Source organism: Lissotriton helveticus, chromosome 4_1, assembly GCF_964261635.1.
Source record: "Lissotriton helveticus chromosome 4_1, aLisHel1.1, whole genome shotgun sequence".
Lineage (NCBI taxonomy): Eukaryota > Metazoa > Chordata > Amphibia > Caudata > Salamandridae > Lissotriton > Lissotriton helveticus.
In genome coordinates, this window is record NC_136063.1 from 2,110,721,421 (window position 1) to 2,110,748,131 (window position 26,711).

General features: G+C 44.5%; 1 protein-coding gene across 6 annotated transcripts in view; it reads right to left on the minus strand.

Moving 5' to 3' along the window:
* Positions 1-3,817: 3,817 nt before the first annotated feature.
* ACSL4 (acyl-CoA synthetase long chain family member 4) overlaps positions 3,818-26,711 on the minus strand; it is a 234,148-nt gene continuing 211,254 nt past the window's right edge. For all 6 annotated transcript variants that reach the window (XM_078688793.1, XM_078688795.1, XM_078688792.1 and 3 more), the window contains exons 15-16: positions 16,610-16,767; positions 3,818-5,963 (exon numbers count right to left, since the gene is read on the minus strand). In XM_078688793.1, coding sequence (XP_078544919.1) covers positions 5,806-5,963; positions 16,610-16,767 — 316 coding nt within the window. In that variant the 3' untranslated portion in view covers positions 3,818-5,805. The remainder of the gene's footprint in view (positions 5,964-16,609; positions 16,768-26,711) is intronic.

Sequence of the window (26,711 nt, forward strand, 5' to 3'; positions counted from 1 at the left end):
GTGAACGAGCATGACGCCCCCAGCCGACATGTGCGTGAGTGTGAACGAGCCGGACACCCCGTGCAGGCATGTGTGCATGAGTGTGAACGAGCCTGACTCTCCCCTGATTGTTGATAAACAACAGACCACTTTACATATCCTCAGACCTGTATACAATTTCAAACATCCCTGCATACACGTTATATATCTACGAATAATAAGAGTGTAGAGAAATCTAGCAGAATTACGTTTTTTGCCAAGAGTTGCTTTACATCTTTGGTTTCATCATGTACATTGTAGGAAGAAAGGGTTATTTTAGCTTAACTTTTGCTGCGTTATTTCTTCTTGAAAGTTATATACGGTGCCCTAGACTCAGACGATTGATCCAGTGTGAGCACAATGGACAGTTTAATAAGGAATCATTCAACTGCTTCTTGAAGGTTATGCAACAGTTTGATGTTCTAAGGGCTGTGGGAATGCTCTTCCAGATTCTCGAGGCAGCACCTGCGGAGGACTATCTGTGCTTAGGTTTTATGCCACTCCTGTTTCCCCCCAAAAATAATCATAATAAAAATACATGAGTACGTAGGCGGGGTTTCGATGCCTCCCCTCCCTTCCTGCATTCATCTGTTCATGCCGTTTAGGCTCCTGCCCACCAAAGCATACATGATGGGCCATGGATCTGCCCACTTCATCCACTGGCAGCTTGGACTGGGAGGGTTGGCATTTTGCGTGCACCTTCTAAGGAGTGCAGTGCCAGGAATGGTCTTCCTAGACTACTTGACCACTACTTTATTTCATATTTGTATACTTTATATCTATATATTTAATAAATTTCTTGCCAAAAATGTTTTGCTCATGTTTGCATAAACAAAGTAAATATAATAATCCCTTTTATTTTTGTTTTAAAAACATAAAAGGCATTGTTATTTACAATGCCAATGGCTCAAACTCTTGTAACTGCGAGACCTATTGCATTGCAAATGCTTGTTAATACATGTCACCACTAGGGTAGGCCCTAAAAAGCCTATAGGGCACGGTGGAATGTATTAAAAAAGTTGAACATATACTTCAAGTTTTAAATGTTCTGGTACTGAAAATAAAATTTAGTTTTTCACTACGGCAAGAACCATCTCTTCTAGAAGATAACTGAGTTTTATCACATTCAATAAGTGACAACTTTTGTTTGGGAGCAGGTAGAAATATTAAGGATGCTGTCTAAAGAATTGTAATTTAAAACCCTCTTTAATTTTAACATTGGATTTTGAATCACAATTCTGAAAACGTCACTTTTAGAAAGTTAATCCAAAAAGGGCACTTTCCTCGCTCTCCAAACTGTCGCTCTGCCATATGGGAAATAATCCATCCAATGTAACAATTCATCCAGGTAATTCATAGTGCACACACGATACCAAGTGTTTAACATTATCTTCTTCCAAATTTATACTCTACTCTTTTCATCACTGCGGAGACAACATGATAGCACTCAAATTCTTTATTCAAGTCTTCTCATGTGCTGTATGGCCGTCCAGGCTTCGTACAATGACACGTTAAGGTCAATCATATTGTGGAATAGACCTGTGTGTTCATAGCCTATGTGGCTCTTCGTCAGTGGTCTTTACAATAAATAAAAGAAACCACTCAACCAACTGATCGTTGGACACCCACTGTACCCACTGTATATTAAACAATCCTGTAATTCCTCAAAACATTGGCATTCTGTCCTAACCAATTTGTGCCTGCAGCCCAGATCACATGACTAGGTGTGGCTGGCAGTTGGTCTTCCTGAAGGGGAAGGAGCTGTCACCTATCACACCCACATGTGTATGTCACAAAGGCGCTGAGTACAGTCACAAAAGGTTTGACACTAGTCTTTTGTGACCCCAAACAAGCTGGGGCCAAAGCAGGGAGGCAGGACATCCAAGCACCTCTGAAGTAGGAAAAGGTTCTGAAGATTACCACTCCCAAAGTGGTCATCAGGTATAAATAATGGACCAACACTCGGGCCCAGCTCTTGGACTCAGTCTACTGTGAGTGTCACCCCCACAAGGGATGCCACTCCAGTTCTAGACCCTTGGAAGTGGGTCTGGAGGTGCACTGCAGGCCCAAATGTGGTTCTGTTGGCAGAACTGACACAGCCCCGCTTAGGAACAGCGCCGCATCTCTGACGCTAAACCCCACATCACAGCCCAAAGTCTCATCGGACCGCTGCTGTGCAACCCATCCTCGAAGCAGAACTTTGCATCGCCAGTCCCTCGTTGACGACACCATAGACCATTACGCCAGACTCCGCAGCGCAGGTTCTAAGGAACAGCCGCTGCATCAATGCCGAACATACTCAATGACAATTCAGGCCTCTGCATTGCAGCCCTGCAGCTCCTCTGAACCACCACTGTGCGATGCATCCTCAACGCAGGTTCTCACAAAGCGCCACAAACCAGAATTTAAGGTACTGTATTCAACTAACCTAACTTGGGCTCTGTATCTGCCCACACTCAATTGCTGTCTGCCTGAACTTGTGACTTTGTCCTGGTCTGGTGCAACCAAATAACCAAAGTTGGCTCTTTGGCTTCTAGGGACTATTTTTACTTAAAACTTTGAAATTGCATATCTCCAGTTCTACTGATTGGATTTTTGTTTGGATCTCAAATAATTTATTAAATCTAACTTTATTTTTCTAAATTTGTGTGGGATTTTTTTCTTATATTGTTTTTACTTTATTACTATTTGAGGTGCTGCACACATACTTTACATATTGGCTCCAAGATAGGCCTGACTGGTTTTGTTCCAAGCTTTCAGAGGGTTAACCACAGATTTATTTGGGGTTTCCTTGTGTTTAATCTTAACAGACCTTGCAGTTGCTGCTTGAGTAGGGTTACACCCCCTTCAACCAGTAACCCAATTTCCAACACTCCCTTTGTATCCAAGGCACTACAAAGGTCACTTGGCTGACCTCCTGTTTGGCCTTTTTCCTGAAGGGCCCAGCTGACCAGTACCAAATGGACTTGGAATGGACTCTGCTGGCGGCCTTTGCCTGATACCCCGGGTCTCCAAGTACCCTCTACTGAGGCCCTGGGGCTTTAGAATTGATCTCCTGCGGTTGATATCAACTTAAAATACTAAGTCATAAGATAAAATCTTTGACCAGCAAACCTGGTTGGTGTAGCCTACCGACACACGTGTTTGCCTGAAATTGTGCCTAGGTCCCCGTCTACCACAACTGATCTTTGTTCTTCTTGGCATGATTTTCTTATAAATCTTTACAACAATAGATCTTTGGTTACCCTTGTTTTGGTGACATTTCATTCATTAAATTGTACCCTCCTTATATATTTGAGTAGGATTTTTAATGTGCTGTGTTTTCAACTATGTAAATGTTTGGCTACATCTAAATGCTTTGCATATTTGCCTGAAGTTAAACCGGTCTGCTCTGTTCCATAGCTATTAGGGGTTGAGCTAAGGTTTAAATTACTGAAACTTTTGACTGGACCAAACAAGATAGTTATTTTATTACTTGAGGTGAACACCAATCCACCCAAACAAATAAATGACTTTCAAACAGTTGTGCAGCAGGGTCAAGGTTTTTAAACAATTACACATAGCTCATGGGATTTCCTAGATTTGCTGGAATTCTATATTATTTTCCTATGATGTGCCATCCTCACCCTGCAAGTCATACTGTACTGTTCTGCCACTTGACATAATATACAATTACACAGCACAGTAAAAAAAAATGCTGAATGTTAATCAACGTCTATCAAAATCAGCCAAAGAGATAGAACCCAACAAATCTAAAGAATGAAAATAAATGCACCAAAAAAGCAAATAAAGGCACACATTTGCAGCCTGAAACAATGCAAGGCTTTATTTGTTTTTTAAATCTTATTCAAGAACTTTCAAGGACAACAGAAGTAGTCACTTCAACCAATAGAAAAGTCATACAAATGGAGAGGCATTAATACGTATATACACTGCAAATTTCATAAATGTGAAAGAAAACCACAAATAGTGCACTAAAAAGAGTTAGGAACACGCACAGAATATAGGTGAGGTCCTTTATGATGAAGTGCAAATTCTGTGCGGTGCCTGGAAACTGCTTGGAAGTAAATGATGCAACAAAGGCAAATAATTTCATATCAGACAGGCTAGTCCAAGTAAAAACTTCACACTTAGGACTTTAGATATGGGTAGGTTTGAAACAAGTCATTGTGCGCTTGTGGTCCCTTCTACGGTACTCTTCTTATACTCCACGTTCGTCGTTTACCTTGAATTAGTCAGATTAGCCATGAATACTACCGTTAGTCTTGACTTTTACACAGCAAACACGATGAGTTATAAGAGATGGAAGGCTTTTCCCATGGCAGTGATGTGCATTAGGTACAATTACAGTTTTGGTTGCGATTCATAAATACAAGTGAGGTTTCATTGATAGAATGTTCTTCAAAAGCGTGAATAAGCTATAGACACACACTTGGTGTGATGATGAAACAAAAACAAAAGAAAACCTGAGGATTACAGCAGGTAAATTGTGCCATTAATTCTTCTTCGTTAAATACCCCAAATCCAGCTTGTAGAAAACCTCTTCTTGTGTTACAAGGACAAAACTAGATCTGTATATATACATTTCAACAGTCGTAACCAGAAAAAGGTCTTCCCTCAATAAATATTTTGGATTTTTCTGTTAAAGAGAACTCAGCTTCTCCTATACCCGTTCGAAAGTCCACATATGTACAAAGCAATATATTAAATCCATCTAAGATGATTTAAAATAATTTAAAAGTGCAAAGTATAGCAGTATCAATAGTTTTCACTCGTTATTGACTACATTTGAATATATACAGCCAGCCAGGACAAAAAAAATGCCCAGCAGTCGTAACCGATCCTTTTTGACATTCCCACACTAACCCGTTAACTAGAGCATCAAAAATTTCCAGTTTCTAAGATAACTTTTTTTATTTTAAACACTAACCGCATAATGAAATCTAGTGATTTACTAATTTCTGCACAGTTCTTAAAACAACCAGTATGAATCCCATCAATTGCTGCCCTTTCTTTGCCCTACTTGGAATGTAGTTGCAGTCTTCTCACATGCACAAATGGAATGCTCACTCATCAGGCACCATATACTTGTATTCTGGAGATAAGAGTGAGGTGCACTAGATTCCTTTGGATGATGAGATAAAGTGGGAACACCACATTCAGTTAAGACATTTTTCGCAGGTACAACAAAAAGCGTTGAGCGCATTTTAAGTGATCCCTTTTCAGAATGGATCTAACACACACACTTGATTCGGTATCTATCCACTTTAAAATAAATGGGAAAGGTGGAACTTCACTTCTCCATTAGCTTTGATCATTTGAATGAAGTATTAGGGACAGGCGGGTTCCAAAAGACATCTTTTCTCCAAAGTAGGGAGAACGTGCATGGTTCAATCTTCCGCACTATTGCTCTTGTGGACAAGGCATGAATCTGCAACATTTTTACATTCATTTTCTGCTTTAAGTAGAAAACTGCGGAATTCAAAGACATAAATAATGTACATATCCTTTCACGACACAAACCAAAAATAAATAAGTATAAAAATACAAATAGTTGGTAATTTGTTCACAAAACAATTCTAGAGTAGTGGCCTTCACTGAAATGAATTCTGAAATGAAGTGGAAAAAACAGACGTGTGACAACAACCCACATTCTAACTAAACAAAAAAAAAAACACAAAAAAATAATAATAATCAGATAGCGTGTGTTTATAAAGCTCTCTCAAACGCTGCCCTTATTGAAAACCTCCTTGCACACTGTCTGCCTACTCCACAAGGATAAAGGTGCTATTTGCCTCCGTACATTCTCTCGATGTCGTTGAGGTAATGGTTTTTCAGTTCTTTACGTTTGAGCTTGAAAGCATCAGTCACGAGGCCTGTTTCTGGAGTCCATGGCTCTGGGCTTAGTCGTACCTTAATGGGTATCTCGAATCGTTCTAGTTTCACTGTTGAAGAATGAGAAAGTATAAAGGGAAAGATTTAGTAAAAAATGTCTTTCAAAGCTCACCTTCATCCAGTACACAATGCATTTAAAAGGTCTATTGTGCATAGAACTATGGAACAGCATCCATTCGCTCTATACTAGAAGGACATGATGCAAAGCTGCACCAAAACAGATTCACATATATACATTTGAAAGATTGTGACAGGGTGAGAATAAACTGTAGCCATAGCCATCCAGCAGAGGCATTTTGGGGTCTCGTTGGGGTTAAGCAGAATTTGCACCTGCAGTGGACTCTTTTGCACCTCTAATTTCAGTTCGGGTGTTCAAAAAAAGCTTGTAAATTAGACCAAAGGCACACAATAGGAAGGAGAAATCACGTGATGGTTTTGTGGCAGTTCTAGTCTATGCTCAGTCTGAAAATGAGCTGCAGTGAACACAGAAAAGCAGCCGCTTTAATAAGCAGCAGGAGGGTTGCCTTAAATGCTGTACAAGCCCATTTCTTTTATCGCCAACCCATCGACCAGTGTTACGTGTTTTTTTCTGACAAGCACTGTTGGTGCATAGCATGCTTGGGTGGGTGTTATGAAGAAAGCAGAGAAAGCACTTTGAATATCACAATAACCACAAAGGCAGTTCGCACTTACAGCACGGCCTGCTTTTCTGACTGGCTGGAAACCTGATTTCACCACATGCAGGTCCCAGAGATGGGAAGGAGTTAAGACTGCCTTGCAAGGCCAGGCTTTTGGATATAGTTTGCACATAACATACTGTCAGAAGGCTGCAGCTTTACTAGTCAATGACGTTGACACACATGTCAAAAAATACACCATTCTGATGAAATATCGGAATTTCTAGGATTGGTTTGTGAAAAACGTTCTGTAAGTAACTGTATTTTTTTTACTCCAGGTTGAGGTAGGACTTCTTCATTTCCAAATATAAGAAATAATTTCACATGGATAAAAACGTTCTGTTATTCCAAAGGTTTTTGTCCGTGCTTAATCAAGGCAGACATCACGTTTTATGAAAGGTGCTATTTGTGCACATCCATTAGACTCCTATCCTCCTCCACAGATGTCCATCGAGAGACTAATGTGGGAAGAGAGAGACACAGAACATTCGCGGTAGGTAGTTATCACCGTGGTGATGTTTTCCATCTCTGGATTCCAAGTGCCAGCAAAGAAAACAAGCACTGGCAAAGCTAACAAATCTGGCGTTGGTTGCCACCCTTCAGCTTTGTTAATGCACGTTTTGTTATGGATTTTCGAAAACAATTACTGGGTGAGCTGTAAGGCCCTCGCTGATTTTTTGAAAAATTGCAAAAAGCAAAGCAATGCTTGTGTGTAAAAAGCACCCATTGCCATAGTATCCTGTGGTGCTGAAAATAACTATTATATGTCCAGATGTGCTCCGTGTGAACGCTGCCACTCACAGTGAAGTTTGCCATTGACTGAAGTGGGCTGACCCACAACCCAATGTTGTATGGTGTAGTGGGTAGAACAAAAAATGTGAGAGATACCACAGACCAGTTGATGAAGAGGTCTGGCTAAAAGCTCCTCGAAATATATTAAACATACAATTTTAGCAACATTAAAAGGAAGTATAAATGAGAGCTTACAACTGAACATTTTAAAGTAAACTACCCAGACGATGGTAACTACCCATGGGCTTTTCTAAATGTAGTACCTATGTTTGCTATCCAGGCACCATTGCTGTAACTTCTAACCTAAGCAGGATGTCGATGGAAAGGTCTATTTGGCTACTAAGAAGACAAACACCCTCGGAGACCCTCATTTCAAAACAGTGCTTTGAATCAGATAGTCTTGAGAAGAAAAGTTGTAAAAAGTGGTTTGCAGTTTCTAATTTATTTCAGGCATCTTGTGTGGGGGGTGGGGTGGAGGGGTGAGACCATATCTGCATTTTATTGGCATCGACTTTACATAGGTTACAATGAAATTGTCTGTTATTTTGAGGGAAAAAATAGACTTAATGTGTAAAATGTATTTAATGTGTACAATCTGTGTCTGTACTTAGGATTTTTTTAAAAAAAATATTGTTTTTAATAGCATTTTGTTATTTATTACCTTACAATCCACTTTTCATACCAGTTGCATTAATTATACATTCAGTATGACATTTATTGCATGCAGATGGTATAGGAGTAGGACAGCAGGTGACCTAGTTATATCCAAATAGACTTTCATATTCCATTCTCATTAAGCTTTTATGCCAGAGTGTTGTATTATTTCTTTAGAATCTATTATCATGCATGCTCCGGGTATAACCATGGTCGATGTGTGGAGCTAGTCAAGTCTGTAGCTAATATCTTATACATGTTTTAATCTATGCATTATGAACTTTTAAAAAAACAAAACAAAGAAAAAAGGAAAACCAACTACTTCTTCTACCTGGGGTTAGCCGTCAATTAATCTACGATTTCCTGTTTTGTTCAAAGGTCTGGCTTAGTCGTGTATCGCGGGCACACAGGATGGGATGGGATGGGGGGGGGGGGTCCTTCTCAAACCACCTCTGTTGCCTATCCGCACTGTCTACTTGGTATGACATGTATCTAGCAGCCTGCTAGGCTGCTGCTCGGTTGGTGTTAGTCTCTTCTCCTATTGCAGGCTGAGGGTCCTCCGTATGGTTTTCAGTATCCCCCGATACTCTTGTTTTCCATGCCCTTAATATTTCAGCCAAGGATTTGCGCCTTTTGGGAACTTTTTCCATGCGTGTCAGTGCCCTTTCCTCTGCCCTAACCCATGTTGACACGTCATTCTTCCAGTCACCGACTTTGGGGCACACATATGCTCGCCATCTGAAGGCAATTTGTAGTTTGGCCAGTAGCAAAGCTACGTAAACAAGCGTGTCCTATTTTTTCAGCTTTAGGCCTCGGAAAAAGTTCTAACAGGCAAACTCAGTTTATGGTCCCTTCGATCGTTTTCCAATAGATCTGTAGTATTTATTTATTTAGTATTTTGTAGAGCGCACAGCTACCTCCGACGGAGGTGTCCCGGCGCTGAAGACATTATCTCAGAGGGGTCAAGGGAGGGTGAAAAGAGGAATTAGTATTAGATCTGGGAAAAAAGCCAGGTCTTTAATTTTTTCCGGAATAAAGGTTCTGACGTCAGGAATCTTAACTCTGTGGGCAGCTGATTCCATAGTTTGGATGTGGCTACTGCAAGGGCCCTTCCTCCCGTGCATGCAAGACGAAAGCGGGGGCAGATCATGAGGCGGAGATGGTTGGATCTGAGGTTTCGTGGGGCTTGTGAGAACCTCATTCTGCGACGTAGGTAAATGGGGCCTCGATCATTGAGTGCTCTAAAGGCCAGAGTTAGGGCCTTAAATTGAATGCGCAGTCTTATTGGGAGCCAGTGAAATTTAATCAAGAGGGGTGAAATGGAGTGACGGTAGGGAATATTGCAAATCAGCCTAGCCGCTGCGTTCTGGACTCTCTGTAGTTGATTAATGAGGTAAGTAGGAGCACCTACATACAGGCTGTTGGCGTAGTCCAGGTGAGCGGTGATGAGGGCATGGACTACTGTTTTTCGAGAGTCTAGCGGTAGGTAGGGGATTATTTTTTTTATCATTCGTATTTTCCCAAAACAGGCTGAAGTGACTTTGTTGATTTGGGTCTTACAGGAGAGGGCGTTATCAAATTGAAAGCCTAGATTTTGGGCGGCCTGGACTGGTTCCGGGGAGGGATTGAGTTCAGACGGCCACCAGAGATTGGAAGATAAGGGCGATTTCTGATTGAAGAATAAGATCTCCGTCTTATCTGTATTGAGCTTTAGGTTAATGGCAGACATCCAGGAGGCGATATTCAGCATACAATGGCGAAAGTTGTTGAATGATTTTTCAGCGTGGTCTTTGAAAGAGAACACCAGTTGGGTGTCGTCGTCGTAAAAGGTTACTTTGACGCCACAGGATTCAACCCTTTTGCCAGTGATTTGAGGTACACATTGAAAAGGAGCGGGCTAAGGGCAGAGCCTTGCGGAACGCCCCAAGTCAGTGTTTTTTTTGAGGAAAAAAAGGATCCCAGTTCCAGTGTGCCAAATTGGCATCTAGTTCTGTGCATCTAGTGCATTTCCGATCATCTTTCCCATACATGATGTTTAGCCTAAGTAGAGTGAGGTAAGTCATATTGAGTGTGTTAAACTGTAGGAGTTTAAAATCGGCTTTCCCATATATATTTTTAGGGCTCCCTAAGAGACTCTTCCACTCCGCACCAGTCAATGGCCTCCTAACCATATCCTCCATTTTCTCCTTTACATGGGACAGGGGCATCTCCGTCATGGCCATTATCGCAACATATAACCATTTTACCAAGTGTCTGGCTGATACTAGTGTCACCATTGCCTGGAGAGCCTTATGCGTGGTGGGCTAGTTTGTGTCTCTACCCCCAGAGTGTGGCTAGTGTTCCCCGGACATTGTGGTAATTTAAGAACTGCCCTGGTGATAGTTCATGATATTCCAGGAATTACAATAAAGGGAATAATTCTCCATCCTGGTAACAGTCCCGGACTGTAGTCACTCGCACCGCTACCCAACCCCTCAATTGGTCCTGGGTGAAGGGGGGACCAACACACATCCATGGTAGTCCTACTACTGGTAGGTCGGATGCATAAAGTGGTGTTCCTGCTGCTCGCTTTATACATCTATCACAGAATGCCATGCTACTTCAAGTAGCACACCCATATTTTTGATCTTATGTTTGAGGTTTAACATCTTAGGGAGTAATGTTCCCTGAGGGGACTGTTCTTGCACTGCCAGCGTCTCTAAACCCTTCCCATTCAGCCACTAAAGCTGAGCCGCTAGGTAGTACGCTTCAAAATCCGGAACGCGAAGTCATACCATTGTTAAGAGCTGTCTCAAAATTCTGAGGGAGATCCTATTTCGACCTCCATCCCAAACCCGTTCCCTCAACAAGTTATCCATATCGCTGAGCCACTTCTTTGGGATCATCACTGGGAGGTGACAAAATAATATAGTAACCTGGGCAGCACCAACATTTTGGAGAGTGCTATTCCGGCCATGACCGAGAGTTGAAGGAATCGCCAGAAGGACACATTTGCCATTAGTGCCCGGGTTCCCCTCTAGGAGGGCAGTTTGCTTATGGAACACCTGAATACATAGGGATTTAAAGGAGCTTGGGGTCCATGTGGGTCCTACTGGAAGGTCACCTGGTCTGGCCAGTGCGGGCCTCGCCGGAAATAAATGGGTCTTCCGGGTGTTAACTCTGAGCCCTGATAACTCTGCAAACTCCAAGATGTGCATTGCTTTCAATATGCCTTGTGCTCCATCTAGTATGCATAGTAAAATATCATCTGCATATAATGTTATAATATGCACCCTTCAATCTAGCTTTATTCCATGGTCCCTGCCTTCCTGTCTAAAGCTTTCTGCTAGTGGTTCCATCACCAGAGCGAAGAGCAGCAGCGACAGTGGGCTGCCCTGTCGAGTTCCTCTATATATGCAATAGGGTGCAGACACCACTGCGCCCATGCACACCCTAGCCGTTGGGTCCAAGTATAATAAGCGAACCCAGAGAACCACCCCTCTGTCTGGACCAGTTGCTGAATTTGCGACAGATGCCTTAATGCTAGCACTTTGCTAAGTATTTTAAAATTGAGATTCAGCATTGACAGAGGACGAAAGTCCACTGTAGCCGCCATATCAGATTTGGATAGTGGGATCACCAGGGCTTCTCTAGTGGAGACTGGCAGATGGTCCCCCAGTAGTGCAGCTGTGTACATTTTCTCAAGTCGTGTGGCCAAAAGATAGACCATCCGGCCCTGGCGTTTTCCCTCTGTTATGTTATGTTATGTTATGTTAATAACATTTATTAGGCGCAACAGCTGCCCCAGCGAAGGGGCGTCCTGGACATTTCCTTAATTGCTGTGCTGACTTCCTGTGTGGTGATCGCCATTTCCAGGCTTTTTCCCCCGAGACCTAATCTAGCCTTTGTAATCCCACTCCCTCTAGGTATGCCACCATCTTTTCTACCTGCATCTCTCCTGGTCTCCCATAGAATTTAACATAGTAGTCTCTAAATAAGTAATTTATAACTTATGGGGAAAAAGTTGTCTATTCTTCAGGAGCTGAAAAACTGGTGATCAGGGACCCCCTGCCTTCGGATCGAATTAGACAGGCTACTAATTTCAATGCTTTTCCTCCTACATGCTGACTCTCATGGTATGTTCAGACATATAGGAGTCTCAACAGTTCCCAGGTTTCATAGTATTTGATCTTTATGTCCGACAGACATTTCTTGGCCTCCACTCCCAATTTCCATGTCTAGTGTCAATATTTGGGCTTCCAAAGACCCGAGGTCTTGATTAATCTCCCTTCTGGCACTTACTGTTTGACACATGCATTGTCCACTCACCACCACCTTAAAGGCATCCCATTCAACAGGGGGGAGGAGGGAGTGAAGGGGGGAGGAGGGAGTGAGGAGGGGCGGGGGGCAGGGCTTTAAGTGGGATGAAAAAACTGGGGGGTCTCTCAAAGGGGCGTGGCCAGTGTAATTAGGGGCGTGGCTTAAAACACTTACGCTAAAAATCTGTGTTTAGCATAGTGTGCCGCCCGACTTGTATTTTGCTGTTTCTGTCATTGCATCCAGATATGTGATACAAGTAACATCATACCTACAACAAGTAAGGACTATTGGCTTTGTCAATGGTTATTAGTTGCATAAGCTAAATAAGCTGCAACTATGGCTTGTTACATATAATATTGAAAAAGCTTCCACTTAAAGCCCTGGTGACCCTACCACAATGTTGCTGCTCTTGCGTTTTAGAAAGAGAAGGGAAATCCAGAAAGAAAATGACTGTAAAGGATTTCCCTTCCCCTACAGCGCTCACCTGGCATGACGTCATGCCGTAACTTCTCCACTAGTGACAAGTGAGCAGCGCACATCCATGTGCCTGCTGTCTCGAAACGGGTCTCTATCGGGCTGTTTTGCGCCCTGGCACTTTTTTCTGCAGTACAGTGACAGCAGAATGCTGTCATAGCAGTCCATGAAAAAAATGGACCACCTGTGCCAGGGCTCAAAACAGAGCCCAATAGAGACCCGTTTCGAGGCCCCCTGAAAAAAACTGCCGGTGCTCAGACCCCTTGAGACCCGGCCCACTTAAAGCCCTGGCGGGGGGACAGGTGGAGCTTGCATTTCCTTGGTTCATTACCAAATAAGAGGATATTGCACCGGACAACTGCTGTCTAAAAATAGTCATCTTCGAGAACAATTGGAGAAAATCTTAGAAGGAGAAGGCTGTGATCTGACATGGAACGCCCTAGGTACTCTGACCCCGTCTGTGTGGGTGCCAATTGACTGGAGCAGAGAAACATATCTGGTCTGGTGTGCAGGCCGTATAGTGGCAAGTAAAATGAGTATTCCCTCTTCCATTTGTTTTGTAGTCTCCAAATATCGAAAAGTTCCCACCCGGAAGTCCATTCTCACAGGCCTCATCTGTCGAGGCAGTCATAGTACCCCATAGGGGAAGGGGAGGGGATCTATCCATTTCCATGTCAAGTACTCAGTTATAGTCCTCACAGCCGGTTGTCCATCTTTTAATGACATTAAATGAATATCAGCTGTTCGTGAGGCGACTTTCGGTAAGCATGATTCATTGTCTGTGTTGTCCTCAGAGTCAAATGATTGTGCTAGGTGCTCCGATAAAGAATCCATTGCTTTGTCCGATTTTTGAGGTGACATCAGCTGTGCCACCGCCTGTAGTGCGGCTTCCCTATCTTGTTGCGTCTGGGAGGTTGTGGGCATCTGCAGTGCCTTTGATTTCTTGGGGCGGCGTTGTCCGTTTCTGGCTATGCGTTTCTTCCCTCGGGGGCTCGCTTGTGGCTTGGGCAGTAGTGTGCCTTTTTCGTAAGCTTCTGGCCAGGTCCATGCCTCCTCAGGTGAGTTACAGAAATGTGTAGTGCCATCCAGGATGATCCGGAGTTTCGCTGGAAATACCAGTGAGTACTGCAAACCTGCTTCCTTGAGGGCCTTCTTGGCCTCGATGAATGATGCACCTGCACTCTGGCTGTAAAATCCGGAAACATTACTACTTTGCTGTTACCCATTATGTATGGGCCGTGAGCTTGTGCTTGCTGTAAGATAACGTCCCTATCCCTGTAGTGTAGAAGTTTGGCAGCCACAGGTAGAGGGGCCTCTTCGGAGCAGGAGAACGCCCAGGGACTTGGTACGCCCTCTTTAGAGCGAAGAATTTAGATAGGGAGTCTGGTGGCATTTCTTCTCTCATCCATTTCTCTAGGACCGACATGTCCATGCCCTCCGTGCTTTCTGGGATGTCCACAAACCTGATATTGTTTCTTCCATTTTGTCCTTCAGCGTCTTCAGCCCGTCGTTCCAGATCTGTCACTTTATAGGCGAGGTCATCCAGACTCGGGGCCCCGGTTTGTCTTCTGTTATGAGTTCAGTGACTGTTTGCAACTTCTTTGACCCTATCGGCCAACTTACGGTGCTCCGCCTGCAACAATTAAAGTCCCACGAACACCGCCCCTATGTTTTGCTTAAGCACCGCTTTTGTGTCTGCTATCACCGCTAGTACCTTGTCTAAGTGGAGGTGCAAATGTTTCTTTCTCCACAGGCTCTCCGCTATCGTTCTTGGTGGGTAGTGGGGAGGGTTCACATGTGTTGGGCTGAGTGTTCCCGGCTTCGCTCTTTGGTCGCGGCATCTTTGCCTCCATTATCGTGGATATTGCTGGATAAGGGAGTGTTTACTGGCCCTACTATGTCTTTATATGGATGCCCGAACCTGTGTGGTTCTGGCAATTCGCTTCCCTGGCACCTCCCGGGGCTCAGTGGGTCACTGTGGCTTATCTGTCAGGGTTAGTGTTCGGCCGTGCACGTCTCCGTTCTCGCCTTCACAGCCGCGTCACTGGTGCCTTACCCGCCGTTTCAGGCCTTAATCATCGTTTCCTCCCTGGCTTTAGTGTTCCTTACTTGCTGGCATCACAACACCCTGGGTGATCCCCTCTCCTCCTAGTCAATTCCTGTTTGACTCTCAGCTGTGGGCTTGGCTCACCTGCTCTCTTTCTTTAGGATCGGTGGGCTGCTCGTGCTCCCAGCCGGGTCCTGTCTTTCTCCCGGCCAGGCCTTGGAATCTTCAATCTGACCTTGTCACACCACACTGGGGCCTCTGTCTCCCATTCAGGTTTAGCAGAGTGATCCCTTTTGTCCTATGCCTAACGAGGTTCTCCTACGGTTCCTCTAAGTCTTCCGTTTCTCACCCAGGACCTTCCGGCTATACTTCCTTGCTGCGGGTTCTCTGGGAGCCACCGGGTGTGTATCAGGCAGCTTCTCCCCCTCTACTCTATGCAGACTGTCTTACATGATATCACGTCCCTTATCAGAGGAGAATGGTCTGTCTCGCTCTCCATGTGGCCTCTTCCTCCTGGGCCGAGTGCTTTGCTTGTTTCCATCGGACCTTCCTGGGTGAGAGCTCCGGCCCAGGAGCTGGGCTTCATCTGATCAGCGGCCTAAGACCCCACAGTAGTTCTCAAGCACAGCTTCCGGATGAAGATAGGCAGGTGCTCCCCGCTCGTGTCCAGCTCAGATTACTTGTATTGGGCAGAGGATGAATTTACTCCCCCTTCTTTCTACCTTTATCGCCACCATCTCCTCATGAAAAATGAAAAATAAAATGAATACTACATTTGTAAAGCGCATGGCTACCCGAAGGCATCCCAGCGCTGCTCGGGGGCAACGCTCTACAGGCCTTCACCTATTTCCGCTTTTCCGCTTTCGGATTGCCTCAGCTCGGCGCTGTTCTGATTTGGTCCAAGCGAGGTCTCAGGTGCCGCCTTCATCCTACTGCAACTCCTATGTCTCGGGGCCTGCGGCCAGTGTCCTGCGTACGTCGCTTTTCTCCAGAGCCCTCCGGTGCCAGGAACTCTCTTCTTTGCGTTTCCCACTGCTGATGTGTTATTAATTTCCACACCTTTAGTGGGCTGCAGCATCACCCTGTGTTGGATAAATGCAGGATATCTGCAGGACCGAGAATGAGCTTTGCTATTATGAGACCGCCATGTTGGTGCTCCTGGACAGGCGCCCTTGGGTACTTAAGGATGTCAGAGAAAACAGTAAACGTCTCAGCATAGTTCTTAGGATCCAACCACCCAAGATTCTTTGTTTTTTTAAGAATTCAGCTGATTTAATACCTGTGGTGCCTTCATCTCAGACTGAATTTACAAAGGGGCCTCACGTGGTGATATTCCTAAAGGTGCTTGCTCCCAGTGGTTACTGCCCACAGCAGCTTAAAGTGCTCTCTACAAACTGGTACTTCGAGATAGTGGCAGAGGCCAAAGAAGCGCATTCGGTATTGTGGGACACCGTTCGCTCTGCAGCTGCCGTTTTGCACCACTGTAGTACCGCAGTGCGAGTAGAGGATTCACACTGCAACAAAACGGAGCCTCTCAATTATTTATGGTCTATTATTGTATAAGTCCAGAAAAAGCAGTTTTTATTGCATTACAATATCACTCATTTTAAATACATTTCCATTCTGATAAGCTCTTCAAAAAGTAAAAGAAAAAAATCAACAACAAAAAAATCAATATTTGGTGGGATCGTAGGACAACTGTCAAGGTGAACTACAAGACAGGTATGTAAAAATGTATTAAATCTCTACTTACTTGAATTTGCTACCTCTTTAATTTCTTTTAATACTTCGGTTTCCATCAAGGAATTGTTACAGATCTCTTCCCAAGTTCCTTCAATTCCATTGTGGTGTGCTAACATAGTCAGCTTCTTCTGATTGGGCACCACAAAGCTGATAACATACGAGTGGAAACTGAAAAAAAGATTAAACAAAACTGTTGAATTATGCACCTGTATGACGAACACTCCCACAACCACCAGTTTAAACAAATCTAGAAACATGAAGAGTACAGATATTTAGTTATCCTTCGACGCTCTAAACGTGTTAGGTTATGTTAATAACAACTTGTAGAGCACGCGGTCACTCGTAGGTTTCATGGCGCTGAGCATGAGAAGTGTTGCAGCAGTTACTATGTGTAAACTTGCTCAAACAGCCATGTCTTCAGGGCTTTCCTGAAACCCAGGAGATTGTCACAGCTTCTGAGTGCGAGGGGAAGAGAATTCCAGATTCTGGGAGCTGGGTAAGAGAAACAGCACCCTCCTTGCCGATTCCGTTTGAATGAGGGAATAGTTAACAGGTGGAGGTGGGCTTAACAGAGACTTTGCGGGGGTGAGTACTTTGTGATCATACTTCTGATAAATCTGGGGCTGTTACCGTGCAAGGCCTTAAAGGTTAAGCATCCGGTCTTAAATGCTGTCCGTTGGGCCATCTTTAGCCAGTGGAGTTGCGACAGTCCAGGTCTAGCTGACCGCCATTTAGGCTGTTTATGAATGAGTCTTGCTGCCTGGTTCTGAACAATTGTTATTTTAATAGGCCAGCTGGCAAACCGAGGTAAATGGAGTTCGAAAAGTCGAGCCGCGAGAGTACCAGAGCTATCACCACCTGTATGAGGGCTGAATGTTTCAGCAGGTGGGCGATTTTAATTGTCCGTAATTGGTAAAAACTAGAGGAAATCACAGCTCCCACCTGTCCTCTGAGCAAGAGATCGGCATTGAGAATAACCCCTAGGCTTTTAACCGAGGGGGGAGGCCCCAGTTCCACCGGCCAGTAGTGCGGGCCCCAGCTTATCTCGCTCTTCCTAGGCAGCACTAATTCCGTCTTGCCTGGGTTGAGTTTCAGGTGGTTTGTGTCCATCCATCGCTGGATGTGAGACATGGTCGCCTGAAACTCAGCCGCGGAGTCAGGGGATCCTAGTGGAATTATGAGCTGAAGATCATCTGCGTAGTTAAAGATGGTGATCTTTCTGGTTTTTAACAAATGAATCAGGGGTCTGAGCTATAGATTAAACAGTAGCGGGGATAGAGAAGAGCCCTGAGGAACCCCACAGATGGAAGTGAGCTTAGGGGCAGTGAAGGTTCAGAGCCTAACTGATTGGGTACGATCAGCAAGGAAAGATTCTATCCAACTGAGTGTGGATCCTCTCAGGCCAGCCTGTTTGACACAGTTCAACAAGATGTTATGGTCGACCGTGTCGAACGCGGCCGACAAATCCAGGAGCACCAGGGCCTGGCGGTCACCCCTGTCTACGTTTGCTCTGAGTGTCCATGTCTGCAAGGATCACAGCCTTAGTTGAGTGCCCCGGGCACACAATAATTGCCCAGCATTTGCACCCGTTAGTAGCGGTGGAAATGCTCAACCCCAAACACAATAAACCCACACTTTGAGAGTTTCCAAACAGTGTGAGTAATTCAGGAAGCAGCAGCACATTACCATAGAACTGTCAACCTACTGCCATTGCTGACTGCGGCCATGGCTCACCAGAGGGAAATGCTGGCTTGAGTAATGATGTCCCTGGCCTCCCTCCCAATGGAAATAAAAACAATGTGCTATTGGTGGATCTGCACACATGGGTTAGTCTGGAGTTTTTTCATGTGCTTAATTTATAAACAAAGATATTCAACTAGAAATCAAGTGCAGTGAAACAAAATCTCACTAAATAGAGCCAGTCATTTTCCTCTCTAAACGGATAGTAAGGTGGAATCTCTGGAGCACTAAGCACAATGTAGATCATAACTAGAAACTTCAGTAATAATGTTCAATTTGGAGACTCGGACTACGCAGCATGAAGTCTTTTTCAAGACTGCAAAATCATATCTAGCAAAGATTCTATAGAAGAGCAGTAGCTCCTTTGTAGTTGTGGTTAGAACACGCAAGCTGGTTATGCTAATTAACAATTTGGAGACACACAAAAATTTGGCAAAACCATATTCAGTTTTTTCTTCCGGAATTTTACACAGCTTATTCAAGGGTCAAAAGTTAGAAAGGCAGAGGAATCAAAAAGGAGGGGTGTGGATGAAAACGTTTTTTTTTGTAAACAATTATTGGCAGACAGATTTCCGTTTGGACCTAGCAGAGGTTGTTTACCGCAGCTCTGCAGCAACGGCAAAAAGCAAAAGGTTTTCTGCTGATGTAGTACAGCATCACAAAAAAAAACCCCAAAAAAAAAAAGAATGGGAAAAATCTACGACGACACAACCACGGTCATTCAACTGGTGTGCACATGCGTACCAATGTATGCACTGGCATGAGTCATGACAAGGATGAATTTTGATTATATTATTTACTGACCCCAAGATGGCGGACACCACTTGAAAAGGAAAATGTAAAATTAAATGTTTTAGCGTGAAAATGCTTTCTATGCCCCCAGAGCAGCCACGCAGCAGCTGGGCCTTCCAAATTATAGTTTAGCAAGGGGTGAGGGAAAAATGGAGGTAGTGATGAAAGCAACGTGGGGAGATAAAATAAAGCTGGATTGGGGGGTGGGAAGAGTTTTTTGTTTTTAAAGCGTAAAAGTAAGACCTGCCACGCTTTGAAGGTGGGGAGTATAGGTTTACAAAAAGATACACACTGGCCCATTACAAAAAAGAACTTTAAAAAAATGAAATAAAAGCAACGTTTGGCCTACTATCCTTGGCACTGGAGTGAAATATGTTTTAGGTGCCTGAGCATATATCCACAGCAAAATCACACACAATGAAAAGAGCCAATTTAAAAAATGGGCCAACCCATTACTCCCTGTGGTAAATTGTGGTTGGCAGGAGAAAAATAGGAAAAACACTGCCACCTGAACAGATGTGAACGATGTCCTGTATGAAAATACAAAACATTTGTATTTTATTATGCATTTTTGAAACCATTCGGATGGGGCATAAATAAAGCTGTCACAAAGCAAGACCTAAAAATATGAGGTCTCGTTTGTTTCACAGCAACTGTTTTAAGGTTGATTGAGGTTCACAATGTAGATGGAATTGTTAATATGATAGAAACAAAAAAATAAAATCACTTTAACACTGAAAGAGCTTGCTGCTTCCTACTACAGGAAGTGAGCATTTATGGAAAAGTTGTGAAGCCCACCAATACCTTCATCTAGTAGCTCAGAGGCAGTAACTGCAGTGCACCGCTTTGGCACAGAGTTAAAATTCTGAAGATAGGAGAGTACAAATGAAGAATTCAGTGAGCACTGGTCTGACCAGGATCACATGGAGCTTTAGCTATTGAGAGGTTGGTAGTGATACCAAGGAACGTATATGCGTTCTGAGCAGTGAAGTCATGTGATATGCTATGTAGCGCTGATGTTGGCAGTAAGCAGTTTGGAACTAAGTACTGAGGCTGTAATTCGAGACGTTTCTTGCTGTACGGTCAATTTCATTATATTCACAGCAATGACTGACAGCTCTGTCTTCAGTTGGTTTGTGGGAAAAACAGGTACACCTCGCTGAGGTCCCTTGCAGGAAGGTGTAATCGAGCTCTTCAGTCCTTTGGTTGTTTTCTGTAAGAGTAAAACAAAATTACAATATATAGAGAAAGTGGTGAAAAGGCTGAATTTCACCTAGATGAATGGAGAATTGATGGATACTTAGGGTGTAGCGGATTGAGAGTACGTTATTGAAATGCAGAGTCTGGGATTCGACATTCAGCACATTAAACAAAATATTAACGTATCCTTTTGAATGGTGTGCTGCTTGAAGATGTTGGAGGTTTTTTCTACATGGCAGACATGAGATGTTCAACACTGGCCAGTCAATGAGTTTGTTTTTTCGAGCTGGGGGACATTTGTGGTGAGACCAGTTAACAACGTAGAGCGAGAAGGAATGGGGAGAAAGGTACATGAGAAACATGGACGGGGAGGGGGCATTTGGTGGACCACACGGGGATAGAAAGAGCTGAAAACCATATACACTCTCATGGAGTGCTTGAGTAAAAAGTTGGTTCTTGGTGCACAGAGTCAGCTTGTGGTTGCAAGGAGCCCAAAATATCTGGAGTCACCTTGAGTTCTGTCTTGAAGCAGGGGACTACACTCTGACGCTAGCCAAGGAACCAGGACCTTGGGGCATCTCTTGGAGACCAGGGCTCACTCCAGCAGAGGCCAGCAGCAGGACTCGGGCAGTGGCCCTGCTTGAGCTCTGCTGCTTAGCTGGTCAGCTGGGTAGTTGCAGAGGTGGTCTCTGGAAGCTTATTGTGTCCTTGTAGCTCAAACAGGAGGTCAGCCAACTGACTCTGATCTGGGGGATCCTGGGGGCAAGTAGTTCCAGTCTTCCTTCTTCAGACAGCAGGGTAGTTCTTCTGATTCTTCCTCAGGTCTATGAGTGTCCTGATGAAAAGTTCTGAAGGTGCTACATTTATTCCTAGTGGCAGCCTTTGTGTGGGGAACAATCCCCGGCTACTCCAAAACTGGTTCTAGTCAGTTCTTCCGCTTTCCCTGGGTTAGGGTTGAAACTGTCTAGAGTGACAAGAGCATTGGCAGGCCAAGTGTCCGTTTCCACTGTGTGCTGCTGGCAAGGTCCTTTGAAGCACAATCCGGGCAGGGCACAACTCCTCCCCAGTCATCCCGTCAGGAAGATCCCCTCCTCCTACTCCCAGGCCCTTCTGTCCCCATATCTGCAGGCAGGCGCGCAACACCCATTGGGCTCACCGGGCTTCAGCCCCCCCCGTCGCCTCCTCTGCCCAGGCTAAGATGACACGCACTGAAATGGTGCAAGAAGGCTGCTATCCGATCCGAGGATGTGATTTTTTTTTAATGCTTTCTGAGAGGCCCGGCAGCCCGAGCCAGACAGACAGACAGCCTCTAAACAGTTCCAGCGAGTGAACCCCCCTGCCCCCACCTCTTGTTTTCCCTTAGAGTGGCACTGAGGTGAAATCCTTGCCTGAAGGCAGGGATTTCACCTAAGCACTTGATGTATTGTGAGCATGGGGTGTGAAGTGCACAGCAGGGGGAAAGGGCTGGCCAGTGCAGGTGACACTTTTCCTTTGCAAAGGACTTTCTGCTGGCGTCATAGCCCAGGGTTTGCTCTTTGTGCACTTGTATAGATGTGTATTCCATACAAGTGCACAGACAGCACACCCTGGGCTATGACACCAGCAGAAATTAAATTACAATGGAAAAGCGTCACCTGCACTGCCATCCCTTTGCCCCTGCTGTCTGTGCACTGCTTTCCTTTGGTCTTATCCTGGTCGACACCTATTTAGGGTAGGCACGCATGCCTGCTGCGCTTGTCATGGTCCCAGCGCCATCTGATTGTGACTGAGGGTAGTCCAGCATCTTTATTCATCTGTCGTATCAGCAAAGGTATTTAGTAACAGTGGCTTCTTGCAAAGACAATGATACACTATTTTGAGATGGTGATATCAGCAAATGTATGCTGTAACTATGTATATCACACTTGCTTATCCTGGATTTTAAGAATCTTACTTGGAACACTCAACGAGATCAACCTGTATAGTGGCCTGTTTGGACAAAACAAGAGGTGTTCAAATTGAAGCTTTCGCAATGGCTAGACAAGGTGGTAGGATATAGGGATATGTTGCTTGAACCCATTTTTAAAGAGAGGTCAGGACATTATTAGGCCACTGCCTTGGCTCTTCACAGCTGACAGCTCTACGTCATGCATGAGGAACTGGCACAGACCTGAAGAGATGAAAGGTGGAAATGAGAGGGGACCTCGAACTCACTGCACTTCTCACTAGATGAATGGTGAGCAGGGCCATGGATCTTTCTCTTTTTGCATCCAAGGGCACCCACAATGAAGCAGAAGAGGCCCTGGCAAGGAGAAACCAGGAAACTTTTGACCCACACCTATCTACACTGTGAGTGCTTCGGAAGGGGCTGGATGCCAGGACGCAGTGCTGCTGATCAGCCAGACTCCACAGTATAGTATCAGAAGAGCAGGCATCAGTTTTGTATGTAAGTTCCAGTAACTTTAATGCATTTTTCAGCACAGCATTACCTACTGCCTGCATATCTAGGTTACTGTGAATGTTGTTCTTGACTTACATACATGGAAACGTCAAAGAGGACAGTCCACTCCGAATATGCAAATGTAGTGTTCATTTTTTGGGGTGCTAGTGGGTAACTTTAGGGTTCAGGGTGGGTGTGGGTTTTAGTGTGCCAGGGAGTCATTTTAGGGTTCAGGGTTGGTTACGTATTGGGGTGCCAGGGGGTAATGTTAGGGTTCTGAGTGGGTATGGGTTTTGGGATTCCAAGGGGGTAATTTTAGGTATCATGGCGGGTGTGGGTTTTGGGGTAGCAAGGGTTATTTTAGGGTTCAGAGTGGGTGTGGGTTTTGGGGTGTCAGGGGGCAATTTTAGGGTTCAGGGTGGGTATGGGTTATGAGGGTGCCAGGGGAATTTATGGTTCAGGGTGGGTATGGGTTATGGGGTGCCAGAGGGGAAATTATGGTTCAGCTTGGGTATGGGTTTTGCGGTGCCAGGGGTAATTTTAAGGTTCAGGGGGTGGGTATGGGTTATGGGGGTGCCAGGGGGAATTTATGGTTCAGGGTGGGTATGGGTTATGGGGTGCCAGAGGGGAAATTATGGTTCAGCTTGGGTATGGGTTTTGCGGTGCCAGGGGTAATTTTAAGGTTCAGGGGGTGGGTATGGGTTATGGGGGTGCCAGGGGGAATTTATGGTTCAGGGTGGGTATGGGTTATGGGGTGCCAGAGGGGAAATTATGGTTCAGCTTGGGTATGGGTTTTGCGGTGCCAGGGGTAATTTTAAGGTTCAGGGTAGGTATGGGTTTTGGGGTGCCAGGGGTAATTTTAAGGTTCAGGGTGGGTATGGGTTTTGGGGTGCCACAGGGTTCATTTTAGTGTTCAGCGTGGGTATGTGTTTGGTGTGCCAGGGGTAATTTTAGGGTTCAGGGCAGGTGTGGGTTTTGGGGTGTCAGGGGGCTATTTTAGGGTTCAGGGTGGGTATGGGTTATGGGGTGCCAGGGGGTAATTTCTGGTTCAGGGTGGGTATGGGTTATGGGGTGCCAGAGGGGAAATTATGGTTCAGCATGGGTATGGGTTTTGGGGTGCCTGGGGTAATTTTAAGGTTCAGGGTGGGTATGGGTTTTGGGGTGCCACGGGGTTAATTTTAGTGTTCAGCGTGGGTATGTGTTTGGTGTGCCAGGGGGAATTTTAGGGTTCAGGGCAGGTGTGCGTTTTGGGATGAGAGGGGGCTATTTTAGGGTTCAGGGTGTGTATGTGTTATGGGGTGCCAGGGGGGAATTTATGTTTCAGGGTTGGTATGGGTTATGGGGTGCCTGGGGGGAATTTATGGTTCCGGTTGGGTATGGGTTATGGGGTGCCGGGGGGTCATTTTAAGGTTCAGGGTGGGAGTGGGTTTTGGGGGGCAAGGGTGTAATTGTAGGGATCAGTGCAGGTATGGGTTTTGGGGTGCCAGGGGTAATTTTAGGGTTCAGGGTGGGTATGGGTTTTGGGGTGCCAGGGGTGATTTTAGAGTTCAGGGCGGATATGGGTTTTGGGGTCCCAGGGGGTTAATTTCAAAGTTCAGGCTGGTAATGGGTTTTTGGGTGTCGGGAGTAATTTTGGGGTTCAGTGTGGGTATGGGTTTTGGGTTAATTTGAGGGTTCAGGATGGGTATGGGCTTTGGGGTGCCAGGGGGGCAATTTTAGGGTTGGTATGGGTTGAAGGGTTTTTAAGGAAATGTGGGTGGGTGTGTATATATATATATATATACACACTTTACTTAAAAAAATAAGCCATTTACAGGGATATATAAACCTATATATATATATATATATATATATATATATATATATATATATATATATATATATATATATATATATATATATATATATAGCGTTTATACTTACCTGTAAAATAGTTATATTTTAAAACGAAACTTTTACCACGCATATGCCTTTGTTGTGAAGGCATATGGTAACGTGTTGTAACAGCACTTGAGTTGTTACAACCGTTGTAAAGGCATGCGTTGTGATGGCATGTGTTGTAATGTCATACATGTGTGCGATGCTGAAGCTGCTATCCTTTCATCCATCAATCCAACCATCCATCCTTTCTGATTTCAATTTACTCTGCCAACCTTACACCCATCCTTTTAGCCATCATCTCAGATATTTATTTACTCTACCATCCCTTCACCAACGCATCCATCCTCTCACATTTACATTTACTATACTTTCACCCTTGTATCCATCCATTCTGATTTTCTTTTACGCTGCCATCATTTTACCCATTTAATTGGGATTTACCTAACCCACACAAAGGCCACTTTGTGTGGTTTTGCGTGGTTTAGAAACTCCAGAGTAATGAGAGGCAGAGCATTGAGCTGCCTTGAGTTACCTTGCGTAGGGAAGTCGTTCCATGGGTGGAGCTAGGGCATTCCCACACACCTGTCTATGGATTTCACGAGCACATTGTCCTCCTATAGAAGCAATTGTTAATGAACTGGCGAAAAAGGGTCGTCGCCTTGAAATGGCATTGTGAAAATTGGTTATATTGTGTTCCTAAAGTGCTTTGTAGTAAAATATATTAAATTGGCCTTTTAATTCAGTACATTCTGTTCCTTTTTCATAAGACAATAGCATATAAATGCATCAAATTAACAAAAATGTGTGCTCTAATTTTTGTCCAGTTTCAAATGCAGAATTCACCATATTTTTTCTCAGCTTGACCTGACCATTAACCGATCCTGATTATCTGCCATTTTAGCTCCGCCCCATTGATTAACATTAGCCACGCCCCTTCATTTGCCATGTTAGCCCCCCCCGAAATTAAGATCTAGTTGCGCCCCTGTCTGCAGGGAATACACAACTCACCACAGGAGAGACATTCACAGTCATGTGACCCAGAACACAGGCAAGAAGACACATTTGGGTTAGGCAGCTAAAAGTGAACTTTTTAAAAAAGGGGCATTTTCAGAATATTTACTTGAAAAATGACTTTACCATTAAAGAGGATTTAAAATTACAACTCAAACGAGTTGAAGAAGCATTTCTCTATTTCCAAACTAAAGTTATTCCTTATTAGGTATAATAAGGTAACCCAGTGTTTTGTATGGGAAATAGCCTTTCCACAGTGCCACTTTTCTAATACACACAAGATGATGGACGGAATGTTTCAAAATGGCAAAACATTCACCCCCAGTCACAGATCTGGTTTTAATCCATCGATATTTTGCTCACCAAGCCACCCCAGTTCAGACATGGCCATATGGAAATCAGTCTTGACCCTGTGCCTCATGGGAACAGCCCAGACCGAACTGCCAAGCCATGTCTTTCCTGGATCAGAATCAAGCATCCTAGTACCGGTTTCTGGCTATCAGCCGTCTTCAGCCAGGATTTTTCTAATACTAGGCACCGTTCCCTATGAGCGTTTAGGGCCTACCCAAAGGGCAACCTATATGTATAAAAAAGGAATGTTTAGGCCTGGCAAAAGCATTATTTGCCAGTGGAATTGACTGTTTCAAACCTGAGAGATGTTTTCCCAATGCTATTTTAGTGGGTGGCACAATGGGTGCTGCTGCCCACTTGCAGCATTTCATTTACAGGCCCTAGGGACCTATAGTACCATATACCAGGGACACATAACTATAACCTAATCTGCTCTTGTGATGATGACTGTGGAAGGCAAAACCGTCTCCAATATAAACTGCACAGAGCAAGATCTAGCTGAGCGATAGCCTTCCATGAAAAGCCTTGTTGCCATAACTTAAGGCTGGAAGAAAGTCTTCCACCTTCACTAACCTCACTTATCAGATCGCCCATCACTTCCCACTCTGCCTTCACTACTGACCCTCCCTGTCCGTGTCTATCTGTCCAACATCAGTCTATGTTTCCTCGCCAATCGCTGTCCAACAGTCCAATGTCTACTCATCAACACCTTTTCCAT